The sequence below is a fragment of the Lepisosteus oculatus genome, chromosome 17, assembly GCF_040954835.1.
Source record: "Lepisosteus oculatus isolate fLepOcu1 chromosome 17, fLepOcu1.hap2, whole genome shotgun sequence".
In the NCBI taxonomy this organism is placed as follows: domain Eukaryota; kingdom Metazoa; phylum Chordata; class Actinopteri; order Semionotiformes; family Lepisosteidae; genus Lepisosteus; species Lepisosteus oculatus.
Window position 1 is genome coordinate 17,295,043 of NC_090712.1, and position 24,918 is coordinate 17,319,960.

General features: G+C 43.6%; 1 protein-coding gene and 1 long non-coding RNA gene across 4 annotated transcripts in view; one reads left to right on the top strand and one right to left on the bottom strand.

The window, feature by feature from the left end:
- The window catches only part of ttc27 (tetratricopeptide repeat domain 27), a 73,036-nt gene extending 49,784 nt beyond the window's left edge, over positions 1 to 23,252 (top strand). For both annotated transcript variants that reach the window (XM_006638830.3, XM_015362790.2), the window contains exons 11-20: positions 221 to 316; positions 2,305 to 2,427; positions 9,082 to 9,309; positions 11,184 to 11,282; positions 12,046 to 12,098; positions 12,934 to 13,099; positions 19,680 to 19,877; positions 20,642 to 20,753; positions 21,772 to 21,872; positions 22,977 to 23,252. In XM_006638830.3, coding sequence (XP_006638893.1) covers positions 221 to 316; positions 2,305 to 2,427; positions 9,082 to 9,309; positions 11,184 to 11,282; positions 12,046 to 12,098; positions 12,934 to 13,099; positions 19,680 to 19,877; positions 20,642 to 20,753; positions 21,772 to 21,872; positions 22,977 to 23,096 — 1,296 coding nt within the window. In that variant the 3' untranslated portion in view covers positions 23,097 to 23,252. The remainder of the gene's footprint in view (positions 1 to 220; positions 317 to 2,304; positions 2,428 to 9,081; positions 9,310 to 11,183; positions 11,283 to 12,045; positions 12,099 to 12,933; positions 13,100 to 19,679; positions 19,878 to 20,641; positions 20,754 to 21,771; positions 21,873 to 22,976) is intronic.
- LOC138223882 (uncharacterized) lies at positions 7,704 to 12,312 on the bottom strand. 2 transcript variants are annotated; one of them, XR_011182275.1, is made up of 3 exons: positions 12,190 to 12,312; positions 11,434 to 11,588; positions 7,704 to 7,960 (listed from the first exon to the last, which is right to left on the bottom strand). It is a non-coding gene; the product is annotated as an uncharacterized lncRNA (long non-coding RNA). The 2 variants fall into 2 exon arrangements; XR_011182274.1 differs by lacking the exon at positions 7,704 to 7,960 and adding an exon at positions 9,303 to 9,919.
- Positions 23,253 to 24,918: the final 1,666 nt, after the last annotated feature.

Consider the following 24,918-nt stretch of genomic DNA (forward strand, 5'->3'; position numbering starts at 1 on the left):
GATGTTCGTTTCTGAAGAAGTGATGGGTAGGATTGCTGAAACACTTTGTTTCTGATCAATGAGAGTATTTCTGTTGCTTTTACTGTGTCCGGTGCAGTTTATCACACATGCACTAAAGGAGACACGTTTGGCCTTGGTGGTTAGGGTTTAAGGACAGCGTTCACTGTGCCGACTGCTTTGCTTCCACGCTGAGAGCCTGGTGGTGTCTCTTGCCTTTTAGACTCTGGTGGATCACTTTGAAGAGAAGAAGACTCCCGTGGTGGAACGTCTGAAGGTGTTCTACTGCAGCCAGGTGCCTCCACGGTGGGCCCTCCAGGTACCTCCTCTCACTGCGCCGCCTTTATCATCACTGGTCCAGGCATGACTCCACATGCAGGCATCCTCTGAACTTCTTGCCTTTCGTGGGTTTAAATATTGGAAGTTGAAGGATTGCATTTGCCTGGGGATTGGAATAGGGCCTGGAAGTAGTTAAAATTCCTTATCTGTACAATAAACCAGAGCTCAGAGGAAATCTGGAAATACCCAACTATCAAGTATTGCGAGGAAGAAGGCAATGGGGCTTTTTTCTGGACTAGGAGAACACATTCAGTCAACTTACTGCTCTGCTCTGGATTTGCTCTTTAATATCGATATTTTGTCCTGATTGAAACAGGGTATTTGTCTTCCTTTTCAAAGATAACAAAGATATCATTTTTCTGAGGCTTTATGTAAAGCCAGTTAATGTTTACAAACAGCAGCAGCTCTCATTTTTTTCTGGGGGATTTGTGAATGTGATCTCTTACCCCAGACATCTTTATCTTTTTTTTTATTGCAGGAGTATTGAGAAAGTGCAGCATGTGTGCTGAAATATGTTACTGCATCTGGACTTTTTTCATTCATTTAGTCAGGAACTCCAAGCTCATTTAAGTAGTCCTTATTAATTTTATGAACCTGCCTAACACCGATAAAGTAGGGTCAAAACCTGCAATTTTCTTCCAATATACTGTGTGATGATGGCTGGAGAAATAATTCAATGAAAATTGACTGAAAAGCAGTCAAATGATGCCAAGGGCTGCTGGGAGGTTTATTTGTTTAGAATTAATTTCCGTAGATCTTCCCTTTTGGTTTAATTGATCTGAGATGATTTTCATGCGCCTGGAGTGTTTATTGTTTAATGAAGCTGGTTGCAAGAAAATTCTGAATGAACATCCTGTGCAGTCTGTGCTTTGTGTGAGGTGTGAGTCCTGTCAACTATATTTTCTGATTTTTTATTACTGCCTTCGAAATGAAAGAAAAATACGGTACACTGACCTATATGTTTCAGAAGTACAGTACAAGGTAAGTATGCAGACTTCCTGGAGCCTCCATACAAAACACTTACAGTATCACTGAGAAAAAAATAGAAGCAGACATTTTCCATTTCATCACACTCATAAAGTCTACAGGGAAATTTAACAGGCACACTGGGCTCTTGTACTGTATGGTAGGTGGGTCCAGTCCCTTAAACTAGGTAATAATTACTGTGTGCTATTGATGTATTCATGTTCGTTTTCTTTTTACGTGTTAGGCTACAATGAGAGCTTGGCTTACACTTAAGATTTGTCTTGTCTTTTAGATTTGTTTTTGATTAATGGAACCAAAATATATCCATTTAACTGTTCCCATAGTCTGGTTCTTTTCCGCTTTTAAATTTCCAGGAATTGCATTTTTTACTGACTTTCTAAAAGTCAGAAGTGTTCAAATTTTCAGCTGAGTGGAGGTACTGTTGTGGGGAAGCTAAGCATATGGTGTATCACTGGATCAAGAGAAATCTTCACTTGGCTCTTGCCATTCAGGGTGAAGGTGCTGGTGAAGTCATTCTAGAGTGTTGTAGTGTAGGTGCCTAAAGGTCTAGAGGCCACAGCGTTTGAAAGGAGCTGAATTCAGTGCACTGGGATCATGGCTGAAGTAGATGAAGGTGGGAGGGATGTTGTTTATCGTTTCCATTTTCACAAAGTGTAAACAGTGTCTTGATGCACTGCAATTAAAAACCGTCCTGAATTAATTTCTGTTATTCATGCTGAAAAAACAACCTTTGTTTTCTCAATCATTTTTCACCCATAAGTCTTTTTCTGTTTTTCCTCTGATTCTCTTGCTGTATGGCGCATGCTGTCGCAAAACAGTGGCCCTAAATCAAAAGGCCGTCATTGTGCTCGTCAGAATGCAGGTGATGATGTCACCTGTGACTGAAGGCCAGTGTTGAATTACTCAGCGGGTGTGAGTGGGGCGCTCTTGTGTTTGTGTTCTCACCTGTGCTGAGCGACTCTCCTGTGACGTCGTCCACAGCGGCAGCTCGCCAGCCTGCTGACCGACCTGGGCTGCACCAGCTCCGCCCTGCAGCTGTACGAGACCCTGGAGATGTGGGAGGACGCAGTGGTCTGCTATGAAAGACTGGGCCAGCACGGCAAGGTGAGAGGGTGCAAGGCAGCCAACCAGGGACCCATTTTAAAAAGTGGGGGTTGAGATTATTGCACAAGCCACGTGGTTTTGCTACGTGGCCAAAAACCTGTCTTGGTTGCATTTTTAACTACCTTTCCAACAAGATGATTATTTCAATCTGAAGTTGATCTTCACCAGGATGGAAAGTACAGAGCTTTCAGTCTTTCTACTGCATTTCTGCAAGTGCTAAGTAAAATAATGAAGCAAATGGGCCTTGAAGATTCTTACAAAACTATACATTAATTGGGCTGTTTGTTGGAGATCCTTTTTTGTGGCAGTGAGAGATTATTTTTAGGAAACACGGACAGCCTGTTGGTGGCTGTGATCAACAGAGCAGTGTGTGCTTCTGCTGTTTAAGAGCTGCTGACCCTGTCGTTGTTATACTGCGGACTTTTTTCCAGCAGTACCAATGGCTTCTTTGCAAAGCAGGGCAGAGTCATGAAAGGTGCAGGCTGTGGAGTGAGGGTAATGATTTCTGATTCGCAATCTAGATGGATCAGCTTTTTCCAGGCAGCAGCCTCATGCCTCTAAGCCAGTTGCACACTGCTGGTCATTGAAATGATCTCGCTCGTGTGCCTCTGGGGTTTCACTAAGCCTGCCAGGGATGGGGCTGTACAGATGACTGATGACACGGGGTGGGAGGATTGTGATTGTTGACTCTTGTTCTTTTGCGGAATAAACTTCCAAAGCCGAAGGGCTGTAGGAAAATTTTACTTTCCCAAACTCTGCTGTGAGTCAGCCGTGATTTATTTATGTGCTGTATGTATTTGTTTGTCAGGCAGAGTTTGCTTTCCATTCATTGACAGCTCTGTTCTTGTGTGAGATGTTTGCAAACGTCCTGTCAGTTTGTTGTCCGGGTCTTCCATTGCTTTCTTCTTTCTGTTACTCACTAGCAGTCAAAGATAATGACCACAGAATATAGTCATAGCCACCCTCCTGTCTTTTTCTATTCTTTCTGCTACACTTGCTGCTCCTGTGTATACAGTATGTAAAATGTATCTGTATGGAAGGCATTGTCCTCATTTCTCTGGCATTTTAACCCCTGTTTGTGCTTGCTGTTTCCTTTACCTTTGGGGCATATCTGAAAGGAATCAAGCTCTTTGCCTTTAGCATCCACTTTATTTTTTCCAGTCATGTCCTATCACTGTGGAATGGGTATCATCTGTAGAACTCGGCAGCACTGTATCGGTTCTTTGGGAGCTGCAGTGATTCTTAAAATTCAGTAGCTGCCTGCGGTGTTCCAGAAACAGAGATTTCTACTTCTGCCACGGGATATATGACACCGAAAGAAAATACATATTTTTAAAAGAGACAGAGATACTTTTGCTGCATTTCGTGAGTGTTTGCTCCTTCTCTAGCAATATACCCATGTTTACCCAGGTGCAAGTGGTGTGTTTTCCAATATTTATTGACAGAAGAGAACCAAAAACCCAGGAAAAAGTGCTTTGAGCTGTTGCAAAAGTCCGCCTGCAGCACAGGCCTGGATTCACTCTGGCTTTGTCTCCTGTAGTCACAGCACTCCGTTGCTCTTACGACAGGGCAGTCCAGCTGTGGTGCGTGAACCGTCCGGCATGACTTTACTTAGCCAGATGTCTTCTTATCGTGGCGTGGCCCTGCACAGTTTCCTTACGGCCACCAGCCCTGGCTCACTTTGTTCTGGGTCACTATTTCCATGGCTGAAATGTGTCTTTTAAGAGTGCAGCCAAGGAAGTGTGGGTTACACTGCTTAGCGTGAGCCAATGACAGTATCAATAACAGCAGAAGGCGGGATTGTTAAGGAAATGGTAAGGGGCACACCGGTGCATGCTTTGTATGTGGAGGCTCATCTACAATGCATGACTTACAGAAAATCATGCATGGTAGATGACCCTCCACACACAAAACATGCATGGTTATCAAATAGCATTGCAGTGTGCTTCTGTTTATTTGCCAACAGGAAGAGACCTGCTCACTACAATATTGACGCCCCATGGGCCAACAGATTTCCCCGGTGGAGAAACTGTCAGGTCCTGGGGGTGCGTGTTTAGAGAAGTTTCAACATTTTTTCTAAAAGGTTTGCTGACTGATTTTGGAATTATATCAGCAAATTCAGCAAATGAACCGATAAAAAGGATTAACCTTCATTACATCAGTATCCTGATTAATCTGGAACTGGAACAACATATCAGAACGCAGGTTTTTACTACATCTGGATTCGAAGACAGTTGCTTACATGGTACACTTACAGTATAAATTCTCCTGACCATTTAAAAAACTTGTATAATTAGGAAGGGGTTCCATTCTATAAACATGCAGATGATGTGTGATAGTTTTTATAACATCTGGAATGTAGCCTATATGCGTAATCTTTGACAAATGGTGTGATATAAAGTTACAGTGATCAAGCACTATTGGTCACACTTTAGGTTTAGATCTCCACTCTTAACTGCCTATAAACAATCTATTCATGTTATTAATGATGTTATAAACTCTTCCAATAAATAATTGCATCGTATAACTCAGCCTATGGCAATGATTGGGGTTTTGTTACCAAGATGCAATTAATCCCCATCAGACGTTGGTTAATGCCACTTTTATGTCAGCCTACTAATATATTCCAGTACTGAAGTGTTTGGAAATGTCTTTGAAAAAAGTAATCTGAAGTGTTGCCATCAGCTTGTTCTTGAAGGCCAGTGTCCTGAACATAGCCGTACAAGCTTTTTTTACCGCAGCACAAAGAGCTTTCTGAAGAGGCTGCAGGCACAGCATTGACTACCAGCAAGAAGGGGGGGGCTGACAGCAGGCATCCTAAATCAGACCGTTTTCAACAGGTCTTTGAGACCACCCCGAGTCTGAAAAGGTTCATCACTTAATCATATTGCTGCCATGTTGCTGTGTCCTATAGATAGCACTGGAGCTCTGGAAGGATAAAGATATCCCCCAGTTGGCTGCTCAGTGTACGATTGAATTAGAATCCTAGGAGCTTTTGTCCTTTCCATTCAGTTATAGCTCCCATGGGCTCCCAGTCTGATTGGGGTAGTGCACTGTATTGATTTGAACAAAACCTTGGTATGTTTCCAGCTAAGGCTCTGAGCTACATGAGACAACTGACATGCAGGATGGCTGTCTGAATGTTTATATTCTTGCCGTCTTTTACCCTCAGTGCACTGCCTCGTGTTCTGTTTTTGAAGGTATTTGTCACTGCAAGTACATACATTTCTAGCTCTTTTATGCCCTGAAGGACATCAGGCCCTGTTACTAGGCTGTCTGTGTTGAGTACCTTTGTGTATGAGATCTGGGTTCTGTCTTTTGTGAGTTTTTTTTTTCTTCAAGCTGTGAATGAGTTAGCTTTCATAGCTACTTTATTACAAGAGCAGATTACGAAGCCTGCATTTTTAGGGTGAGTAAGAGTACAGTGCTGATGAAAAGTGGATTAACATCTGCCCATGTGCTGTGGGTTACCAAAGAGTACATTTGTCCCTATTTTAAAAGGAGTTTCTTGCAACAGAATTATGCAGGTTTAGCAAAATCAACAAACACGTATGTGAAGGGGATGCAGTGACTCTCTGTTGGGTGTTGAATGGTGAAACCTCAGCTCCTTATTGAGGTGGAACTTACCAGCAGCCTTTTCCCAAGGTTATGGAACAATAACCACTGTCATTCTAAAAAGGCTGTTCAGTGTTTCAAAGCACATTTAATCAGGCCTCTCTAATTTCTCAAGAGATTCTGGTTGAGTGATTTTTGGCTCTTTCGGAACATATTAGGGAATCGCAGCAAATTGTTTCTTAATTGTAGTAAAGGCCTTATTATATACTGGTGTCAAGAGCATGTCAAGGATAATTGGGAAGCTTTTAGCATGTTTGAGAGACAACTAATTTAATAATATGTTGGCCTTGATGTCACTGAGTTGCTATATTAATGACTGGATGTTACCTCTTAACCTGCTGTTGTTGTTGGCAGTGGACTTTCCCTCAGTCCTGTGCCAAAAAAGCTCAATCCTCAGTGGTCGTTTATAAACCAATCACTTCGGTCTGTCTGCTGGGCCTGGGGCTGGCCTTGGCACAGCTGTTCAGAGACAAAGCGAAGAACTCACGGTGGCCGATTTAATTTACTTGAAGATATGTAATTTAACCCCTAGCAAGTGCAGTCAGAGTTTCTTATTTTAGTAGTGGGGTATTGATTTTTGACACACAACAGTATATTAGCTGTTGACAGGTTCTGCTGCGCCGTATTTACTGGAGGTATTATTTTGGATTCTTGGAAGCTGTTCTGTTAGTTAACAGTTTTAGTGAGACAGAGTCTCAGGCTACGGTAAGGAACTCTGTGACGGCTGAGGGATTCTGGGATGGCTGGTGGACTAAGAGCAGCTTTAGTTAGTTGTGTTGGAGGATCTCAGTCCAGCCCTGGGCCTGGGGCAGCTCTGAATGCCAGGAGTTTGTGTCCAGTGGCTTCACAGGTGGGTCAGCTGCAGTCATTTCACATCTTGCTAGGACTAGCTAAGAATTCATCTGTGATCACAGAGAATGGTGATTTACCCCATGTTCATTTTAAAAATCAATGGGAAAAGAGAATTGTGTATTAAGGAGAATATTTTAAAACTTCTAATGAAGGAACTGTTTGATCCCCCAAAAAATATGAATGTTATATTTAAAGAATCTAGTTTTTCAGTGAAAAATGAGCATAGAAGAGAAATTACCATAGTAATTAGCTTTAATCACAGGATAATTATGGGATTTAAAATGCCACGGAGACGTTGATCCCTGGAGGTGGATAAATTCACCAAAAGTTCTGGGGGAAAGACATTTTTCCACAGGAAAAAAGTCATTTTTCACTCCAAGAGAAGACTGTGATGAGGAGTGAAACACTCCTGATAGTTTTTAAAGTGCTGAATCTAGAGCCTGATTGGGTTTTGCCTCTTTTAGTATTGGTTGGAGCAATAACAATAACTATTAGCATAGTTCTCTTCACTTTTAAAAAATAAATAAGATAATGTTCACAACCTGTGCCAATGGAAATGTTTGATAGCTTCATCTGCAGTATATAAAGAATCATTGTTCAATTTTATTTAAAAAATCCCTAATCGAGCCGCCTACACAGACTGTCAGTCACTATCATTAGCAAAAGTGCTACTATTTTTATACTTGATTGGCTGCATGAAGTTTTGAAACTGACTGTGATGATGGAATCAAGTCGACCACAAACATAAATACTCACTTTGTTACTGAGTCCCACGTGTTTTCATGTGATTAACTGCTGGCTGATGGCACATAGGAAGGCACATACACTACTCAGTAACATACCCAAAAACACACATGCATTCCTACACAAATGTTTGTTTTGCGTTACCTGTAAAGTCCTGAGCATGCGTGTATGTGTCTTGTGTTGCAGGAGACGCACAACAACCGTGTATGGATGCATCCATCCATTTTTTTAACTGCTTCTTCCGATTCGTCACAGGGGAGCCAGAGCCTATCCCAGCAGGTGACAGGCGCAAGGCAGGATACTCCCTGGGCGGGGAACCAGTCTATCACAGGGCACAGACAGACACAAACACAGACATGCACACATTTGCACCATTGCCAGATTCCCAGAAGCCTTTCACGTATCATAACTTGCTGTATTTAACACCATTAACTATTCACATTATTAACAGAGGTTGAACTGGGTTTCTTCAACATGCACTTGTCCTTGTCAACAGATCCTTAAGATACGTTTTTTTTTCTGCTCAGGAATGTTGCAAGAATACATGCCCAGTAGCACTGAAGCACGTCCTGCACGCGTTCTGTGTGCACACACAGTCCAAGGACTACGTGTATGAAACTCAGCCCAAGTCAAGCATTAGTGAAAAATCAGTTTAGTTATGTCCTCACTGCTTTGTGTAACATTAGTTCTTTTAATAGAAAGCCACTCAGAGACAAGTAAGTCTTCCACTGCCTTCTTGCTGAACTGTTCTTGCGGAACATTTGTATTTTAATGGCGTGTGTACCAGTCAGCATTACACTAGCCAGTCCTAATCCAGTGGGGACAGTCTGCAGTAGCTATTGGTGCTGTTCTGCGGTGACATGAAGGCAAACCTGTTATTTCAACAAAGGCTTAAAGATTAAGTCACCACTGCATGTTTGGCTCCTGTCCATGACCACAAATGGGCAGGACCCTTAAGAGAACCTGGACGGGACTGAACTAAAGACTCTTCCGTAGCCCAACCAGGTGTTAGAGCCATAATTATCCACATAATCTTGCATTTCAGCTACTTATGTTTTGCTCAGCCCAAATGCAGTGCATTGTGTGAAGGTCTTTGACAGCGCGGTCCATTTTTCAGAGATTAGACCAAGCAGACTGAAAAGAATGATGCAAGCTGCTGGAGTGTTGTGGAAATAGGCAGACAGCTTCAGAACTGTGAGAAATAAATGAACCAGAGAAACGGATTAATAAAATCCTGATGCACTCCGGCGGTAACTCAGTCTAGCTGTACTGGAGCTCTGCATTCTTTATCTTAGCGCCTGTGCAGCGTGCTTGTATTGACTGGTGGCGTCTGTAAGAGGTGATTTCATCTGGAGCAGAAGCCACGGTGCGCTCCGCTGCCTGTGTTTTTCCGGCCAGCGCCGGCCGGCGTCGTTTCCTGACCTGTCCCGTTTCCCGGTGCAGGCGGAGGAGATTCTGCGCAGGGAGCTGGAGAAGCGGGAGACCCCCTCGCTCTACTGCCTGCTGGGAGACGTGCTGCGGGAGCATCAGTACTACGACAAAGCCTGGGAGCTGTCGGGCGGCCGCAGCGCCCGCGCGCAGCGCTCCAAGGCCCTGCTGCACCTGCGCAGCAAGGAGTTCCAGCAGTGCATCGCCTGCTTTCACCACTCGCTCGGCATCAACGCCATGCAGGTACATCGCCCCGGCGCCCAGGAGCCCAGCCATCTCACAGGCCTCGGAAAGAAAACATTCCAGGGCAGCTCTCTGCTTTCAGCTCCATCTTAACCTGTCTAGCCCTTTTCACTGCCCCCTGCTTTTGTCAGTGGGCTAATAGCCATCTGACTCTCGGGAAGGTCAGGCCTAACCATGCTACTGAACAAAAGCAGGCTCACCCTCACAGACTTCCCTGACCTCTGACTTAACCCGGCACTGGGAGATCGCTAAACGGAAGCCCATTTCACCAAACAATGGCTGCTTCGCTGCTGCGTGTCAGAGGTGAAAGTGTTTTTTAAACGCCTTCAGAAAAGACGGCCTCCCCAAGCCTTCGGGCCAATGCAAAAAAAAAAAAGTTCCCAGGTTAGCTTCCCATTTCTACGAGCAAGCAGGGAGGTGCTTTGTGTTTTCTTTCTCCGTGCGCCGTGAGGAGGAAGGTGAAATCTGAGCAGCTCCAAAGGGAGATCGTGCCTTTGAAATGCCCCCAGGTTGCTGGTGAAAGCTATTTGATACGGCCAAAGAGATTTCATCTGCACCCTGGCGGCTCTCCTGAAGTCGTCTCAAATGCAGCACAGCTCTCGCAGACGGCCTGCGGGGGGTGACAAATGGTGACCAAGTGTTTGCAAACACACCTCTGAGCAGGGAGGATGTGTGTGTGTGGGGGAGGGTGACGGAATTCCCATATTTTTTTTCCCTTTGAATGATTTCTGTTGTTCCTAGGATCAATACACTGCTACCAAACTGGCTAGATGTACTTAATGGTCTCCTCTCATTTGTAACTTTTCTTGTCTTTTCTTATCTTGTAATCTTCTTAGTGTTGATTCCTGGGGTATTTTTCTTACCAAAAGGCAAAGAAGCAGAAAAACTGCTGCAGCTGCAAGTGTATCTTTACATGCAGTGAGGTAAATCTCTATTGGAAGCAAAAGAGATCTTCGCTCCTGAATGTTTTGGATATAGACCCTGGATTATTTAGACTCTGCTGAGGCAGAGGATATCATTTAACGATTGAACGGTCTACCTTTCAGTACACATTGGCTTGTTCAAAGGGATCTAAAGCTGTTTCTTTTTTATCTGTGTGACAACTGCTTGTCAACCACATAGGGTTGTAACACTGAAGCAGGGTGACAGATCTGTATTTTTAAAATAATTCTTCTAATTCACACAAAAGCACCTGCTGGCGTCTTTTGTGGTAAACAGCTGAAGGGGTTCTGTATCATGTGACACTTCATCATTGAGTAATTCCATTGGTCCTTTGAAAAACGGGGCCCATTTATTGCCTTTTTTGCCCTTATCTCTAATTTTGGAGGTGGGGGTTATTTTCTAAATCCCTTCTGTTGTAGGTTACCCGGGTTTGTTTCTTTAGTTATGTGCTTTATTACTCATGCACTGGCATTAGCACTTAATCTTCCACAATACAGTTCTCGGGGTATGTACGTTTTGTATCAAGAGTATTCGGAATTGTAAAACGTTCGACAGGTTCATGTCACGGAGAATGTGGGCACATCAGGAGCAGCCGCAGGTCGAGGTCCTGTGCTGCTGTCTGCGTCTGCAAGTATCTTGCTTTTCAGAGCTACACTAGGGTTTTGTATTTGAAATGCTACTGCCAAATCTGAAGTGTTCACACGCAGACAATGAGGCTGGTGGGGTTTGAAACAAACTGCATTATGATGTTTGAGCTGGAGCCAGCATTTCATCAGAAAACCATTTCATAGAAATGTATCCAAGTCAAACTATAGAGGTGATTTTAAAAGGAAACAAATGACAGGAAAAGCCTATCGATAGTGCTTCGTTTTGGCATTTGAAAGGAAACATGAGCTCACTGCTGAACAATGTTCTCTTCCTCTTGCCTGCAGCTCGGTGTGTGGTTCTCTCTGGGATGTGCCTATATAGCTGTAGAAGGCTATGAAGGGGCTGCAAAGGCATTCCAGAGATGTGTTGGTCTGGAACCAGATGTAAGTAATGCATTTTTGTTTTTTCCTTCCCATGAGAATGCTTATCTCATGTGAATAACAGACCCATTTGACGATGTGATAAATGCAGCCTTGCCCTGATTGCGGCGATCTAGCAAAATGTAATCTAAACACAAGGCACAGCCATACCGACCTGAAACCAGCTCCCTGGGTTAACAGGGAACGCAGCGGTGACAAGGGAGCAGTCTGTCGGTTCTGTTCTGTCTGGCTCGCTGGGCAACCTCCCTTCCTCCAGATTCTGATACGGGGTCCAGTTCTGGAGCTGGCTCTCCTTGCTCTCGATATGTTCTAGATGGTAATCCGTGGTAATAATACCCATTAAAATAAAAATAAACGGTTTTGCCAACAACAAAGAAAACTAATTTTTCCTTGTTTTTTCTGCCGGTAACCGGTTATTATAGACAAATAATTCATTCATTCATTTCCACATGTTATCCTCCACCACGGGCGCTGATAATTCCTTCCATGAGCCATGGTTTTATGTCTATTATTAACACTGGGGGAAGAGAAGCGGCCATCTGTTCTTATCGGGGCACAGCTGAAAACACAAACCAAGACAATAATAAATTTCACTTCTGTGCAGAAACAGAAGTCCCCAGTACCCTGCTAACATTCAGTGGCAAACAGATCTCTTCCTAATTACCTGTATCTGGATTCACAGCCTGCACGTATGGCCGATATGTTTAATTCTCGTAATGGTCTTCGCACATTTATCGAGTTTTTTTTCTCACTTTTCCTCACCCAGAACGCTGAAGCCTGGAATAACCTGTCCACAGCGTATATCCGTCTGAAGCAGAAGTGAGTATAGAGAAGAGAAACGTCCCCCCTAAATTTAATGTCATAGTTTATTCTTTCTCGTTGCTGCTCACAAGTTATAATTACTCCTTACCATCTGTGGCTTGAATTAGGCCACACCAGCCTGCCGAGAAGGGAGACCAGTGATTGCCCTGAGTCATCTCGGCTGTCAGCCTCACACCGCTCCTCACAGAAACAGCTGTGCTGCTTTGCAATGTGTGGCAGCTGACAGTATTAGTTTTGGAGCCTCAGACCGGAGTAGAGTTTTCAAAAGGGAGGAGCCAATGTGTGAAAGGGGATCTCAGGGAATGGAATTGTATTATGAGCATCAGACACACACTGTCCAGAGGAAAATAACTAGTATGAAGTGGCATTGGGTGAATTGATTTGATTGATGTTTCGACCCACAGACCTTACCTTTAGCATTACATTTACAAGACTGTTCCTTGCATACCCAGGAAACATAACACAGTCTAATAAAATCCCCTTTTTTGTTTTAATTTCTTTTATGCTCTTTACATGGACCCTTTATATTTAAATGGCATGTGATTTCTACATTGCTGCCAGTGTAACTAGTAAATCAATTGACTCCTGTAAAGGCTTAGGACCTTAGATCATGCTTGCATGCAGGAGATCTTCTGTGCCTCGTTTGTAAAGTATTTGGAATACCTTCTGAGTAAGTAAATTTACTTATGAAATTCCCCCTGAAGACTGAGACCTTACACCTCCTTACATGTACCATCCAGTTTTAAAATCTTAAGTTCTATTTTGTTGTTTTCCCAGAAACAATAACGAGAAATAAGTATTCATTTGATTCTCTGTTGTATTGCTGTCACAGAACCAAGGCGTTCAGGACACTGCAGGAAGCTCTCAAGTGCAATTATGAGCACTGGCAAATTTGGGAGAACTACATCACCACATGTATTGATGTGGGGGAGTTTGCAGAAGCCATTAAAGCATACCACAGGCTGCTGGACCTGAGAGAGAAGTACAAGGATGTACAGGTGATGCCATGTCTGTTTTTTTCTGCTTTTGTTGACTAGTGGTACTACACAATGATGCGGATTGTTCAAATGCAAGGAGCTCAGCAAAAGCATATGCTTATTTTTAAATTGTCCGTATAAATCTCAGTCTATAGAATGGGACGCTTGAGTGTACAAAGAGCTTGAGAATTGTTTTGTTCTCTCAAAATAATTGGTTATTTAAATAAAGCTCAGCGGTCATACTCAGCCCCACTGTAAAGCTACGGAGCGAGCTGGCGTTTGCCATGGCACCCAACCTCCCACCTGTCACTCAGTGCTGGTTCCCATGGAGACGCCTGCCGACAGGAGATCTGCATCACCTGCAAGCAATGTACCTCCACATCTGCATCAGGTGGTGCAGAATACTTTTCAAACGCTGCTTGGGGCTCTTTTGTAGAGTTTCAAGTCCTGTTTTCCTAGCTTTGCCTCATTTCTGTTTCCTTACTGTCACCTTGCTTGCACTCCTGACCGTTGCTATGTTTTCAACTTTGTTGCTGGATTCCCCCTTGGCTTGTTTATTCTCTGTTTACTTGCTGTGACAGTGCGTGGGTTACTGTGATTGGTGGTGACTAGCCGACTTGGGAGCGGAACTTTTTCTCCAGTATTTCACATTGCACGACATAGTCTTCTGGATTTGCCCTTTGCTGTGAAATGTGCTCTACCGAGTTTCCTGGATCTGACCCTTGCTTTATCCCGGCCACACACCCCCTGGACTTGGCCTTTGTGCTTTGGACTGTGCTTGTGTCTCACCGCCGACCTCGACAGACCTGAACTGCGATCCCTGCCTGCTGCTCCGCCATCTGTGCCTGAGTGCACAGCTCTGCTGCATCTCTCAGTCCCTGGCTGGCGGCAGCACCACACTGCCTGTGTGCTCGGCTTCGGCCTGCAGCTTGTCTCTCGGCATGCGCACACCACAGCTTAGCTTTCCCAGACCCCACACTGCCACCCAGCTTCCCGCCCAGCGCATGAGTCCATCCTAAGTCAGCAGCGGGATCTGACAGTAGCCAAATAATAACTCAGGGTAGCAGCGTGGACTGCAGGGGTTAGGATTCGTGATAAGAGGGTCTTGGTTTCAAATCCCCGTCCGCAGTTGTCGTATCCTTCGCCGAACACTGGTGCGAGAGGAAGGGAGGAAAGAGTGTCGGTGCATTCTGTTCCGTACATGTGATCGCATAATCACTGCAGGAAGAGCGTTTTTACTGCGCTCTTGAAAGATCATTCTTGAGCGAAACACCCACGGTTCTGTATCAACATAAAGTTGAAAAAATTCCCGGCGCAAGCAAGAAAGTGGTGATGGAGGGGGAAGGAGCCTGCTGGAAGACTTGAGAAAAACGTCACAGGGTGGAGAAGAAGAGAAACATCTAAAAGGCACTAAACCTGCTTGAACCTTTTTTTCAAAAAGAAAATCAACACTTCAGACCACTCTTACCAAATTCTCACCACCTCCGCAAAGCAATACCTATACCTTAAGTAAGGATAATAACATTTTTAATATTTTTAGACTATTTTCATATTCTAGTATATAGTTTCCATAAAATATGAATAATGTTCTATGCTATTTGCATTCTAGAAATATGCAAGCGATCAGAATTGTAGACATTTTAACACACGATTTAACAGTAGAAATTGTCCTATGAAGACGTAAGGAAAATGTAGTTGCTGCACAGCAAAACTGTGAATCAAATCAATTTTCCTATCGGTACACACCTACATTAACTGGTGTGGAAGGAATACAGGCTCCTAGTGAGGTTCACTGAAACGGATTAATGAAGTTGATGGAAAACAAAATCGGAGAATTTGTGAGAAACTGAAAATAGGAAACCTTCTTTATTCCTTGATTCCCAACAACAAGATGTAATAATTTTGTGGAGGTACAACTCTATTCTGAAATTTGATTCTTTCCAAGATCACCCTGTCTTTTTGCTTTAGCTTCTTAAATGTCAATAATAAGACATTAATCCGTAACAACTACAAGGCTTATTGCTTTTAAATTATAAAATTATTTAACTTAATATAATTAATCAAAAGTTGGTCTTTAAATCTAAAGCTTTTGACAAAAAAACAATGAGTATTAATTTAGAAATTGCTGTACACTTTTTCCAACAAATCTTTTGTGGTGTTCTATTGGGGGGAAATTACTTTGGATTCATTTGACCAAAGAATGTTGTCAAAAAGTACTTGTGGTTTATAAAAAAAATGTGTTATTTGAAGTTTAAAGGGCATTTTTTCTGCTGTGGTTTTGGCTCAGTCTGCATCCATGAAGCTGTAATATTTAAATAATTTCTCACTGTTGAAGCACATAAATTTCTTAATCTAGCAGTTTATTTACTTCATAAACTTCAGGATTTCATATTCTTTCAGCAACAGGATTTATCATTTTACTGGACATTCAAAGTTCACTCAAACTTTGAAATGGTTGAATGACACATCATTTTTTATTCCAAAGTATAGTTTACACAGATGTGCACCCATTTACTTTTCTATAATATTCTACTCTTGCTTCCCTGTAGCCAGACTCCTTTTAACTAGAATTCCTGTCTTTACCAGCTCCTGTAGGCAGTGTAAAACATTTTTTTAATCAGTCCTTGGCTACATGCATTATTCTTTGTAATTATTTAGTATGGATTGTTTTTAATGGCTTACATGGCTTTTAATGGCTTTTCAATTTTTTAGTTTTCTGTGAATATATGTTACACTGTGACTGAGACTACTTTATATATTTATTGTTTTTATACTAAGATATTGGCTGGATTGTCACCCGTCACACAGAGAACATACACTCAGATACATAACTGCACTATAAGAGTGTTTTCTGCTGGGGTTTGCGATCTGCAGTACCAATCTCACTTACAGTGTCATAGTCTTGAGGCCAGAACAGGCACAATAATAGCAGTACAATCCCCGCCTCCGGAAGGTAATTTTATTAAGAAATAGAGCTGGGCTCCCAGGTGGCTCAATCAGTACCAGCGGCTGACCAGGGCAGGTTGAGTTCTGTGATCACATGTTCAGTCTGGGGCACTGTCGTCCCCCAAGCAGCGGTGCACACGTGGCTGAGCGTCACTGAGGATAGTGTGGGATTACCTGGCCGCGGCTCTATCAGCTCCTGGCTGAGATACAGCGCCCCTCTGTGGCTACCTAGGCACGTGCAGGCATGCGGCGCTGTTGGCGAGGGGGGCAGCTCCGATCTGATCAGTGCTGAACCTCCAGGCGGCCTTGCCTGGGACGTGTTAAAGGAAGAGTGACTCAACAGGGGGCAGGTCGCACCGCCTCTCCGCCTACACTCCCTCATCCTCCCCCGTGTGCAGTTGCAGGGTCGGTGTCCTAAGTACCACATAGCGGAAGGACCGAACCAATCGGGGAAAAAAAACATTTGATAAGAAAATAAAACTAGGTCAGTCCTAGAGTGTGGAAAAGTGTGTGGAGGGGGGGGCTTTGAGTCATCTTTGCCTTTGCATGAAGTTAGAATAGAATGGGGTTTCCGTGGTTCGTCAACAGTTGTGTTTCTTCCTCTGGTTTGTGGCAAAACCAGAAAACAAGTCGGAGTTATGAGGAGGAACTCCTCTCTCTCCTTCTAGTCGGTGAATAATGAGCCAAGCTGGGTCCCAGGAGTGCCATCATCACAAGTGTTGTCCTCCAACTAGGAGATATTAGCGGTAAGAGAGGCCCTCTGCCCTGTGTAAGTGAACTCTGCCCTTCAAAGTAATGTCCACTATTTAAAGGAAGGGCATATCGCATTGCAAGGGGAGCAGTGAGTTGTTCATACTCCCCTTTAATGGTCAGGAAGAGTGTTCTGCTTCAGGAAGAGAGTCTTCATCCTAGTACATTTGTATATGATCCCGCTGAAACATGGAGTCTGGGCACAGTTTCTTGAGTGGAGTAGCTTTTACTAGCAAAGATTTTGCTGTCGACATACCGCATTTCCTCCCCAGGACCTGTTGTACTCAGCACTCCTGTGCTTTCATTGTGCGTACAATGTTGTAGCACTCTCTGAGTGCTTGCACCTGTGGTTGGAAGGTTGCCTGTTCAAATCCCGCGGCCGGCAGAGGAATCCTACTCCGCTGGGCCCCTGAGCAAAGCCCTTCACCCCAACTGCTCCAGGGGCGCCATATAAATGGCTGACCCTGTGCTCTGACCCCCAGCTTCTCTCCCTGTCTGTGTGTCTGTGTCTCATGGAGAGCAAGCTGAGGTATGCAAAAGACGAATTCCTAATGCAAGAATTTGTACAGTATATGGCCAATAAAGTAATCTTAATCTTAACACACAGTGCTAATAATGTGGTATACCTGTGGTGTATTGGATTTTAATGGGGTGAAGTTCCGTCATGCGTTTTGTATTTCATACTGATTTTTTCATGTCACGTTTCAAAATGATTTGTAATTCTGCTATTGTAAGCCTATATATACACGTTGAAAGAGGCATGAAAGGGAGGTTTTTCTGGCACTGGTCACACTTGTTTAGGGTTAGCTAAGTGGAAACAGGAAGTGCACGATTCCCCAGTGATAAGGGCTGTACTGTACCTTAGATTGAGCTATACTTTCTGTTATGTTCTTCAGTGGGTTCTGATACCTATAAGCCTGCTGCCAGTTCTTAGAGATTTATGTTTACAATTCGATCTGCAGTACTTATTTTCTTAGAGTGTCCAGTTGGTAATGTAAATAAGGTTTTATTTTTTGATCAGCCGGCAGTTAGCAGACGAGGCACAGGGGCTGGTCTGGAAATTAGATTTGTTATGCTACTAAAAAGTTCAAGATCCCCTGGGTGGGTTATATTTACAGTGGGGAAGAAAAACTACCTGCTTTTAAAGGAGCCATTCGCTTTCATCACAGATGGAGGATGCAGACACAGAAGGAATGTCCAAATCTCTTTAGATAGGATAACTTTAAGTGTTGAGTTGCCCCCTGCTTTCTTCAAATATGTTGTGGTCATTTTCACGCGGCTCAAAGCCACAGTTCTGCTTCTCTCAGTAGCTGTTTTGCAGGAACCCCTTCAGCACATCTAGCTCATTCAAGCTGTGTGAGATCACGTAACGGCACTCATCACTCACCCACCCCAGGGGCAGAATAGGCCCCTTGTCTCTGACCTGCTGGAACAAAGAGCACTCCGCTGTACCATACTTCCTGGTGCACGAGGCCTTTCCCCCTTCTGTTCTGAGGATGTGTGGTGCTTTCTTCAGAGACAGTAATCAGTTACAACATTTGTGTAAAGATTCCAGCTACCTAATCTCTCTTCTTCTAAACATTTAGTACCTCTTCTGGATTGAACTGCGTAGTGCTGTATAATGCAATTACGTCATTTTCTGTTGTTAATACATTTGGAAAGATTTCTTTTGCCACTAGTGTTTCACCAGGTACTGTGTACCTGTGGAGGAGCAGGTAGAATATAGCTACAGATGTCTACAGATGGGTAGACTCTAAAGCTGCAAACCTGTTATGTTTTAGTGCAAGAAAATTCTAAAAGATACCAAAGTGCATTCACTTTATGAATCTGTTAAAATAATCAAAGGTCATGACCCCAGAAGCACACAAGTAATAAAGTAACTGTATTCACAATACACTATTGTACTGTAGCTAAAAAAAGGTAAAGAACCCCAGGGAAATTGAAAAACAAAAATAAAATGAATCCAAATGAGTTTTAAAGTAGTTCTTCTGCACTGCTGGTAAAATGAAACCCGACTGTTACTGTGTATCTAACAGAGTTTTAGTCCTTTCCTGTGCTGATATAGTGGCTGTGCATTCCCACTTTCGGTGCCTATTGGTTGGACACGCTGGCAGAGAAGTACCAGTGCACTCCGTTTTGCAATGGATGTCCTGAAAGCAATGAAAAGCTCTAGTAGAAAGCTGTATTTCAAGCTCTTCACTAGCACTGTTTTGCTCTTGAGTCCTGAACTTCCAAGAGGGCGGACCCAGTCCACTTCTGGGAAGCCCTCCCTGCAGAGAGCTGCTCTTTGCAGGCTGCAGTGTGGGGGTGTTCCTCAGTGGGGGGGTGTTACTCAGCTCTGCTCTCTCCGCTCCCTGGAGCTCCCACTCGCTACAGGAAGGATTGAGAAACCCTGTGTAGTTTGGACAGAGAAGATGAGATATTGCATAATATTATCTCAACGGGTTTTAGCACGTGAATTTGTTGATTTAGAAAAAAGTAGCATTCAAGTTTTATTTTTAATTGGATAGAATTGTATTGGTCTCAATATTTTGTATAACGTTCAGGCTATAATGGCTATTAATAGATCATTTACAGTTAAAAATGAACATTTGAAGAGTTTACGTGTGAATCATATTTCTTTTGGAGGATAATTGTGGAAGAATGTCTCCTCATTAGGTAAAGTCTTGGGACCCTCTTTGTGTCACAGTCCTCCTGAGGCCTCTTCTGTCTGCTTGTATTACCTTGGAAACTATAGACAGTATAGGCCCGGCTCTGGGCTTAAATTAAGGTAAAGCTAATTTAGTTAAAAGCACTTCTGCTACTTCCTGGAATGCTGTGCCTGCTGCCGGTGCTGGTTTCCACGGTGACCTGGAGGGGAATGTGTTGATTTGAGGCTCTCTCACCTGGTGCTCCTCTCCTACAGGTGTTGAGGATCCTGGTCAAAGCCGTCGTGGAGGAGCTGACTGACATGCAGGGGGAGAAAGCTTCCAATCAGAGGGTCCGGCTGCAGGAGCTCTTCGGCAGAGTGACCTCTAGAGTGACCAACGACGCCGAGATCTGGAGGCAGTATGCCAAACTGTATGGAGATGGGCACAGCGTCAGCTGCGAAGACAACGAAAAAGTGGGTCCTTTAAAAAAACAACGAGAACTTTGGAACGGCTTTTTTATTTTATACCCACCCAGTTTGAACATTACCAAATGTTATTTGAAATTCTGGATTCGGAAATTGAACCATCATCCTCTGTAATCACATCTTATGTTAATTTTTAAACTGCAGTACAGGAAGAATAATGAACAATGAATAATGTTGAATGTTGAACAAATAGCCTTTGTTACACTTCATATGGTTGCAGTTACGAGTACAGAAGAAATGATGGGAAGAATAGTGCTTGTTTCACTGCTAGTTTGCAAACGCCAGGCAGGTCCCAGTACTGACTAATCACACTCGATACCAGCAGTAGCCACTTGGGTAACCCCTTCACAGCGGGCTCAGGGCATGACCCTGGCTCTGACCAGCAACACCAGCAACATGCTGGGCTACACCTCTACTCTTGCCTTCACTGCTTGAGCCAGTTGGGAGGCTCCCATCTTGCCTTAACCAGCTTTACCTTTCTTTTTCCCCACTCCAGTTAAAAAATAGAAGCAGTACAAATGCCCGTTTCCCATTTTTTCCTAGTTTTTCTCTGACCTGCATCATGGTACTTCCCAGGTCAGTTAATCTCAGAACGCACTGCTCCACAGCCGGCATTAACCGGGGCCTTGTCCTCCACTGGCCGGTCTGCCGCACTGTAGGGTTGGAACAGGGGATATCTGGTAATCGAATGCAGTGCGGCGAGAGAACGCATTTATCTGTGGAGCCGCCTCACAGTCCACTCTGTTTCCTAGGCACTACAGTTCCTGGCCAAAGCACACCGCTGTGAGACGCAGGGGAGTGGATGGGAGAAAGACATTGGGACCTTCAGGGATGTGGTGAAAGGGGCAGTGGAACTGGCCAATGGTGTGTATTTCACGTTTACGCGTGACAGCTTCAGTTCTTACTGGGTTGATTATAATATATCGTGCATATGCTGCACCATCTGCTGACAGGCTTCTTATCCTTAAAGTGCATTGTAGCGTTCAGTCAAAGTCTCAAAGTATCTACTTATAGACCTCTGGATGCTTTCTAGGTGATAAAAGAAAGCCATTTAAAAATAAGAAAACAGCTTTTTTTTTCTTGTCAGAGAAAATCGCAGTGGCTTATTTTCGTCATTTGGTTCATTGTAAAAAAATCCACAGCCCGGCATGAATACAAATGTACCATATTATGGGAAAATGTCCAGGAAGAAAATTCAATAAATGTCTTAGATTCTATTTATTAAGGCCAATGAGCTGAATTAAACATATGAGCTGCATTATAAAACTGTGCTCCGCGGGCAGTTCTACAGCTGCTGTCGTCACAAGGCTTAATCTGCAGCCAAGACACATCCTTCTGCTTCAATCTACTATGCACGGAGTCTACTGGAGACATTTCTGAGAACGCTTTTGTCCTTCAGAAACTGAAATTGCCACTGATCTTGATGATTTATTATGACATGACTAGCTAATGTATCGGAACTTAAATTGAGCAGGGGGTGACTTTTTATAATATCCTTTATTTTCTTTCAGGTTTTTTTTTCCCCTCATGGAGTACTTTGTCAAAATGTGCAGCATTTAAGATGTGGATGTAGCTTACATGAAAACAATTTACAAAGTAGAAGACGATTTTCTGCTTAATTTTTCCTTTTACTATTTCACTAGGCACCCTAACTGAATGAGGCTTTTTCTTAAGTCAGACAATCTGGGTTGGTCATTCGTAATTCAGTCAGTCATTGGGGCCCTGCTTGTATTCGGCATCTAAGCTTGAGTTTGTGTTTCAGGTGAAAAGACAAAGGCAGACCATATCTGACTCTGTACCAGGAGTGTCCAGTAGTCATTGCTCTGTCTCCCATGTGTTAAAGCCAGATCATTAAGATTTGTCCTTCCCCCCTCTCTTTCAGTCACAATTACCTGCAGTAAAAGCAAGTCCAACCCCCAGGAAGCCTTACAGATGCTGTCTTCAGCTCGCCTCAGCCTCCGCAGTCTATCATCGAGAGCAAAGGTACTCCTGTCAGTGCCTCTCCCACACTCTCCTCTGCGCTCCACTGACACAAGTGCCTATGTGGTCTCCTTTAAAGTGTTAAGAACTCATGCAATTCCCTCATTTTTTGTAGAATGTCAGTTTTCCCAGTTGAAAGCGTGACCCTGTCCTAATGATTCCCAATAGCAGCCAGTAGCCAATAGTGTACACTGCCTGCCTGGGCACACAGGTTAACACACATCGCTAAGAGATGGGTACAGAAAACTGGCCGGTATAGATCTGCTTCGCTCAGAGACACTGCACTGCCTCTGAGAACTACACCTCCCATAATCCCTCTGGGGGACTTCCTGTAGTGCTTCTGTGTTGTGAGACACCTAAGGTCTCACACAGGCCTGGTGGCTTCACTGATGGTGGTCTGGTGTGACAGGCGTGCGCTGAGAATCAGTACACAAGGGGTCCCTCATTTCAAGGTTCATTTTCTGAAAGATTAGAAAAATGCAGCGGGAGGGTTTCCTGCCATTTTCTTAGAATGGCACAGGACACCAATACCCCAGCCGGTGGCAAGGAACTAACTACCACCTGTGTGAGGATGCTACTCACACCTCCTGTGCCAAAACCATGTCACCTGGTTGCACAAGCAATGAATATTACACCAAATACCCAGGACGTCCTGCACTCTCCTGATAACACGTGTAGGTTACATTCTGCGTCATGTTCATGAGTAGTTATTCTAGCCTCAGTTTCACAGATGATACCTGTATGACTGAAAAAAGTATTGGCCTTCTCTCAGAGCTTCTGAATTGCATGTTTTTGCCACTGATTGTTGTCAGAGTTTCATGTGGGTCCTAGAGATATAGAAAAGGAGTCTGACACGAGAGTTGTTTGTTTCATTTATTTCAGAGTTATCCAACATCCAGACTAAGAGGGCATAAACATTTCCACACGGGGACATTGGATGTTGGATGGCTTTGTTCATGTAATAAAACTAAACAAACGCCAGACTTTGGCATTATTTGACATTGAAGCTCTGATAACATTCAGTGGTGAAAATACACAGAACTGTATATTCATTTTGGGCAGACCTGAGTTGTTGGTTATTTCATGTTCTCTTCCTGTCTCCCTCAGCAACTTTACACTGATGTTGCCACTGGGGAGATCCATACTGACCTGGCTGATGACGTTAGGACCCTGGAAAACCTGATCACGGAGCTTCAGAACTTGAGTGCCCAGCTCAAAGCCCAGTGACAAGAGCCAGGACTGAAGACCTGAAACCACAGACTGAAAGGAACCTGAACTAGGCCACCAGTTATCTCATGATGTCTAACGCCAAGTTGTTTTTGTACATTTTATACCAGTTCTGCAATATCTGTCGTCGTGGATTAAAACGCCAAATTAAAAATCTGTGACGTAGCTTTATTTTGGCTGTTGTTGCTCTTCAGGGGACAGCTAAATTTTAACAACCTTTGAGAACAAGTGTTCTCAGCAGTAGGTGAACAACATCTTACTACTGGGTTATCTTATTAACTGGTGAAAGCTTCGGTTGGTGGTGTTGGCTGACAGCTGGTTAAACTTAGCGTGCTGATATGTGGTGTTAGCCCAGTACCAGCCAAGCTGTCTGGGAAGCAGGATACAGCCCTTCTGATGCGCTGAGGCTGAGGTCTCTCCAGGACTGCAGTCTTAAGTGTATTTGGAAACCACTGGTTCTGTTAGAGGAGATGTGGTTAAGATAGCTAGGATCCACGTGGGTCTTCTCCTAGTAATTTGATCTCCTCCTGCCTACCCCAAACTTGTTGGCTGGGTAAATACACGTCTCATTTGTCCCTGTGCGTGCATGCACTCCCTTTTCCTCTGGCGTTTTCTCTCAAGTGCTAGATGTACTGTACAGTACTTGTTGAATATCAGTTATGTTCTTTGAAGCCTGGAAGTATTCATTTTGAACCACAGTGATCTTTAGGCTACAAGTATTAAATGGAAACAGCAGTGGTCTTCCATCCCACACCCAGCATAGGGGCATTTTTTTTCACCCTGGGTTTCTTTAAAAAGTACCACAGCGGTGTCCCATAACTTCCCGGCATCCTGTTGCCACAGGACAAGAACTTCTGGCTTTGGCTGTGCTTGGAAAAAGAAATGTGCGGGAATGCTTTTTTATTGGATTGGCACAGCCAGCGTCAAGCCAGCAAGCCCCAGTGTCGCCTAGCCATGCCAGCAGTGGAAATAAGGCCAAAAAGTATAAATGTGTTATGGCTTGATATCTACTGTAGCAGCGTCAGTCCAGTGAGCCGATTAAATCTGTCTTCCTTGAAGTGGTCTTCCGAGACCATTTCTCACCATGATCCTTGGACAACTAAAACATTGATACAAATATTGTTCGGGACAATGATTTACATGGAGGGTCCGTCATTTGGATATCACTTCAAAAGCAAAATTTCACAACTAAAAACCTTTGAGTGTAGTATTTGAAATTTGCAATCTCTTTTTCATTTACCTTGTTGCCTGCCTGATTGCTCTGTTTAAACACAAGAGATCACGTTGATGCCAGTCTGCAAAGGAAAAAGTAATAGGTTTATTCCATGCTGAAAAAAAGAAGAAAGAAAACAATGTTTCGGCTGTGGTGCCTTCTTCGGGTGTTGATGCCAGTCTGTCCCATTGCGAAGAGAGTTTATGCTGGAATGTTTGAGCATCTCATTTAGGCAAAGCCCCTCAAACTGGGCTTTAGTCAAATCTTCCTCCCACTTCTGGTCCTGTATGCAGCCTAGAAAATTTGAGAACCCTGCTTTCGACGTACTTGATGAATCTTGATTAGTTACAGTATGTTCCTTGAAGTGTGGTAATGATGCACCTTTTTCCAATAACGTTTCAAACGGGACTTCTGTAAATGTCTTTCACCACTTGAGCTTTGTAGTCAACCCATTGTGAGGAAAGATTACTTCTGTCAGCCACTCAAGGTGAGGGTAATGAACCATAACAGTTTCCACAATGAAGAGTATGTTGTGGATACATCCCACTCACTACTTTCAGAAAGTAAGACCATTACGTTTCTAGAAAAGTATTTTGTAAGAGCCTCCAG